The sequence below is a fragment of the Macaca mulatta genome, chromosome 16 (assembly GCF_049350105.2).
Source record: "Macaca mulatta isolate MMU2019108-1 chromosome 16, T2T-MMU8v2.0, whole genome shotgun sequence".
NCBI lineage: Eukaryota > Metazoa > Chordata > Mammalia > Primates > Cercopithecidae > Macaca > Macaca mulatta.
In genome coordinates this window covers 65,602,302-65,607,766 of record NC_133421.1, presented here as the reverse complement: position 1 = coordinate 65,607,766, position 5,465 = coordinate 65,602,302, and the positions used below count along the sequence as shown (strand labels likewise).

The window sequence follows — 5,465 nt, the reverse complement described above, 5'->3', positions numbered from 1 at the left end:
TCAGCAGCAAGAAGGCTGGCAGCAGTTGGTCACACAGGTGGGCTGGAAGCAAGTGGTCCTGCAGCAGGTGGTCTCACAGCAGGCTGGGCGGCAGCAGGGCTGGCAGCAGCTGGATCCATAGCTCTGGTTTAGGCAACCAGGCAGGCAGACACATGTGGGATGATAGCAGGTCCTTCTGCAGTAGACAGGGGCACAGGAGCTGGTCTGGCCACAGCTGGACCCACAGCTGGTTTGGCCACAGCAGCTTGACCCACAGCAGGTGGGCTGGCAGCAGGGTGTGCTGCAGCAGGAAGGCTGGCAGCAGCTGGTCACACAGGTGGGCTGGCAGCAAGTGTTTTGACAGCAAGTTGGGCGGCAGCAAGGCTGGCAGCAGCTGGACACACAGCAGGAGGGCTGGCAGCAGGGTGTGCTGCTGCAGGTGGTCACACAGGTGGGCTTCCAGCAGGTGGTCCTGCAGCAGGTGGTCCTGCAGCACGTAGGCTGGCAGCAAGGGGAGCAACAGTTGGTCATGGTGTCAAGGGTGGAGGGTGGGCTTCTGTTCAGAGGTGAATTTCCCAGAATGTGATGACCCCTTGCAATCTGGACCTTTTATACACCTGGCCTCCAAAGTTTCCACCAATCAGCAGGACTTTTCCTTGTTGCTATTTACATTGTTTTCCACAATCCTTTTGGGATTGTCAAAGGGGAAGTTCTTTCTTAAAAGTTATGAATCTGTTGAAAGTAAGGGTTTAATCTGTTTCTTAATTGTGAATTACTCATAGAAACTTCGTTTTAGATGAAAGGAAGCCCATCTCATCATCAGCATCTTTCCTGCTCTGACCATCATCTGGTCATATGATAGTTCCTGGTGATCTGGGAGGCTCGGGAAGTTCTCTCTGCCCAGCCTCATGGTTGGCTGTATGTGGCATGGGAAGCGTCTGTGGGGAGAAGCATGATGCTGATCTACTTACCGTGACAAAAGGAATCCATGCCTGGTGCCAAGACTACTCACCCACCAAATTCTAGCTCAAGACTAACAGGCATCTCCCTGTGTGCCCCTCACCACCTGTGTCTTTCAGTTCTTTGAACATCACTTGGGAAGAGGGTGTCTGGCAGAGTGTGTTCATGTGGCAGAGCAGATCAAGAGCAGGTCGATGCAGGGAAATCCACTGGGATTTTGACAGTTTCGAACAATCTAAGCCCGGGCGTGACTATTCATTCTGACTTGTCTGTGAGTGTGGCGATTACCGGGATGATAATGGAGGACTTACTATCACATAACTGCTTGAGATTCAGGCCAACGAGTATGAGCTGTGCTTCTAGCCTTAAAACTAGTGACTAGCAAAGTAAGCATCATTTCTTCTCTCTACATATTTCTTTTCAATGAAGGAATTAGATGAGCTGAGATGATACCTGATTCATTGGGGAGTTCTAACATGTTTAAAACATTTTCTAGGTATACCATTCATTTGAGAAGAATGCAAAGTATTAATTTCCAACTTGATATAGTATTATATTGTAAATATATTTATGGCCCCATTACCAGGTTAGGAAATAGAAATTAATCTCATTCTCTCCTAATTATATCCTCTTACTCATTCCCAAAGACAGCTAATCTCTCTATCAAGTTGTAATCCAGTAGGTAACTTTTGGCTTTTAAAAGTCTTCATGTGAGTAAAAAGTGTAGTATTTACTTCTCTATTTCTTTGTCATAAACAAAAGTAATCCTTATCACCTAGTAATTTTGGCCTCTTCCTGTCAGCAGAGCAGCAAAGAGAAAGGAGTTACTATTTGATGATGGGTAGTTATCCTCAAGCCATACAGTGTAGGAGAATATATCTATTCAGATATATCTACCTCAGAAGATTTACTTAGTATATTGATTTACTAGCACTGCTATGATGAATTACTGCAAACCAAATGGCTTAAATTTATTTTTTTAACAGTCCCAAAGACTATTAGTCTGAAATTAAGGTGTTGGCAATGTTGTTTTCGTCTGAAGGCTGCGAGGGAAGGATCTGTTTCCGGTCTTTCTCCTTAACTTGCAGATGCCTATCATTCCCATGTGTGTTTCATATAATTTTTCTACTATATCATACTGTCTGAATTTCCCCCATGTATAGATATCAGTGATATTTAATCAGAGACCTAAGTGTTTCCCATATGAACTTGTCTTGTCACATAACATTTTAAATGATTCTATTTGTGTATGAATTTTGCTGGACATGAATTAACTCATAACACTGCAGAATCTCATAGTGTGTCCATGCCCAGTGATAACCACAGATGAGTAAGAACAGCAATCACAGTGGACAGTGGTATAGTAACGAGAGGCTCAGACCCTTCAGGAAGGAAGTTCTGAGCTACTCTATCAGCAATTAATTAGACCAAGAAGAATGCTGTCCAGGGGTGAAGGGAGAATAGAACTGGTGATAATTAATGGAGATTGTGAATCTTTGGTGCACTGTATTACAGCAGCAGTAGGTGTAGCTTATGTCATTGGCCTTCATTTTACATCTCACTTCCTCCTTTTTCTTTTTCTTTCTTTTTCTCTTTCTTTCTTCCTTCTTTCTTTTCTTTTCTTGTCTTTCCTTTCTTTCTTTCTGTCTTTCTTTCCTTCTTTCTTTCTTGTTTCTTTCTTTCTTTTTTTTTCTTTCTTTTTTCTTTTTCTTTCTTCCTTTCTTTTCCTTCCTTCCCTCTGTTGTTCTGTTTTTCTTTCTTTCGTCTTTCCTCCTCTTCTCATCTTCTGCCCCTTCCCTTCCTCCTCTTCCTCTCTTCCTCTTCTTCCTTCTCCTAAAGCTTGTGGCTGTCCATCATATTTAAGTAGCAATATTTGACTTGAGTGGAGCTAATTGTAGGTCATAGACAAGTTTTCATGACTGCACCCATATATCTTGGATATTAATGTGCTTGGATTAATTTCCATCTGTCAAAATCTGCATCTCTTTGCCTAAGGGCTCTTGTATTGCAGCTGTAGAAAGTCATGCCACCTGTGAATGCAACACAGAGAAAAACACTCAACCAGTGATTCTGGAGAGCTGATTTATAAAGACTCTAGCTTCCTCATTCCTAAAGTAGGATAATTCTAGCTGTGTGTTTTTCATCATTTCTGATAATTTTCCCTTTAACGTAAGCTTTAGTTGGTGACTGTGATACTGACTTAATAGTGAACCCTTTTCTGTATCACTTCCCCAATCCCTACCAGTGTGATCTGCACTTCCCAGTAAACTACTTTCACTGGAATCTTTTTTTCAGAGTCTCCTCTTTGAGAAACTAATCTATGACAATACGTTCACTCTCTCAGCCTCAAATTTCTCATCTCTACAAAGGGAACATTAATACCTATTTTGAAAGTTTGTTAAAGAGTTAATAATAAGGTACACAAAGCACTTAGCCAATACCCATCAGTAGCAGGCATCCCAGAATTAGTGTTTTTTTGTTTAGAAAATTCCTAATTTTCATGTTGAAGATAAGAATATTTTTGTAATAATTAACTAGATCAACTGAATACATTTTTTTCTAGCTGTACTGAGGTATAATTGACAAATGAAAATTGTGTATATTTCAGGTATACAAGGTGATGCTCTGATATATATATTCACTGTGAATAGCATATTTATTAGGTCACGTAGTTACCATTTCCTTTTTATTTTTGTGGTGTGAACATTTAAGATCTACCTTCTCAGTTAATTTCAGATATATGATAAAGTGTTTTTCGCTATAGTCACATTACTGTACATTAGAAATGCTGAACTTATTCATGTTTCATAACTGATGCTAGTCAAGAGAATGTCCTAGTTTTCATCTCCTTTACTTCATCCCTGAACGATGATCACAGTAAGTGGCCGTTATCTCTTAGCCAAGTCTTCAGAGCATCTACATTCACAGTCTCAAAAGTTGGCATCTGTCATGAAAATCCACATTGTTAGCTCATCAGAGGTATTTCCACCACTCCCATGCTGGTAGGAGATCCCAAGAAGGTGATCCAGGTCCCCGACTTTTCAATTTCTCTCAGAGCCAGTAGCAATCAATCCTTACATGAGTGAATGCTTATCTTACATCAGTTCAGGACCCGAAGCACCAACCTCTGTCTATCATGACTTCTATGAAGGCACAAGTTCTACTTTGCTCCTTTCTTACCTTCTTCTGATTTCCCTGGAAACAAAAGTTTTTTGTTTCTTTAGATGCTTCATATTGGCCTCACAAAATGTGAAGGTTGTTTTATTCCCTCCTCGGCTCAGAGATTACGGATTGTGCCAAGTCGTACACGCCCAGTGTGCAGTTTCTCAGTTCTCAGCTTTGTTCTTAGTTAATTTTCCTCATAAGATTTCAAGTAATGGAAAAATTGTCTTAATGTGGCATAATGTATGGTCTGTATTTTACAAGGAATAACTTAGTTTCATTTACTTCATCAATAGGTATTCAGAAGACAGAGGCTGCATAAACATTTTATTTACATGATACTGAGTAAAAGTTTCTTCAGATAGACTCCCTGTCATGAGTCCACAATACATTCTCAAGCATTTTTTGTTGCAGTAAAAGTGAATGAATGGCTGGTTGGAGACTGAGAAAACACAGTCCCTGCACTCAGGGCAGCCATTAAATGCAGTTCCTGCTGCCATATCATGCACCTGTTCCTCATTCAGGTGTGGGAAATTATGCTGGTAATTTTTTGTGTGTGTTAACAAAAACGTTATCTGCAAATATGAGAGATTATTTCTCTCACTGTTACATAAACTCAAGTGCAAGTCTTGCTAATGCTGACTTCCAATGTCATTTCACTATATTGAGAGTTAAATGTAAGTGCTCTCGGCCAGAAAGAGGGGACTTCACCTTGGACCAGAATCTGCCCTTTAGTAGTTACATAACATCACACATTAAATTGTTCTCAACTCAAAAAAAAGGTAATAACAGATGATTGTCTGTTTTGAGAATCAAATTGGATAATACCTATCGTATGTGATATATGTGTAAATCCCATATCAGAAATATTTTTAAATAAAACAAAACAGCATATGAGATGAGGATGGTTCAGACTTTATTCAGAAACATAGCAAAGAATTTCTGCTACCAGGGACATAACTCAAAGTTATCATGAAAAAAGAAAAAAGGATACAAGAACCATGAGGACGATATTGAAAACAAAAATATAATTGCAAAGTTTATCGATCAGTTGCAGAAACCTAAATTCCTTAGAAGCAGAGAATGAAACTCTTGACTTTCAAGTGAAAGCTGAGACCATGACTCCAAATTGAGAACACACGAAGCTGGCACATGATCCACAAGGTGGAAGGTAAAAGAGAATCAGGATGAAGTATTCTGCCCTCCCTCAAACAGATTCCCAAGATTTTAAACATGCAGATAATTCATAAAAATTTGGGTGAGAGCACAGTGGCTGTCAGCAGCAAAGTAAATTAGTCCCCCAAAAGATCAGTCAATTGAGCAGAAGGTTCTTGTGTGAGGACGGTGGTTCTCTTGGGAGTTGA

At 40.2% G+C, this 5,465-nt stretch overlaps 1 protein-coding gene across 1 annotated transcript; it reads right to left on the bottom strand.

The window, feature by feature from the left end:
- LOC697700 (keratin-associated protein 9-2-like) lies at window positions 1-510 on the bottom strand. The gene has a single exon (XM_028836474.2). The coding sequence runs from the start codon at window positions 508-510 to the stop codon at window positions 1-3; it is 510 nt and encodes a 169-aa protein (XP_028692307.2).
- Between the last annotated feature and the right edge of the window lie 4,955 nt (window positions 511-5,465).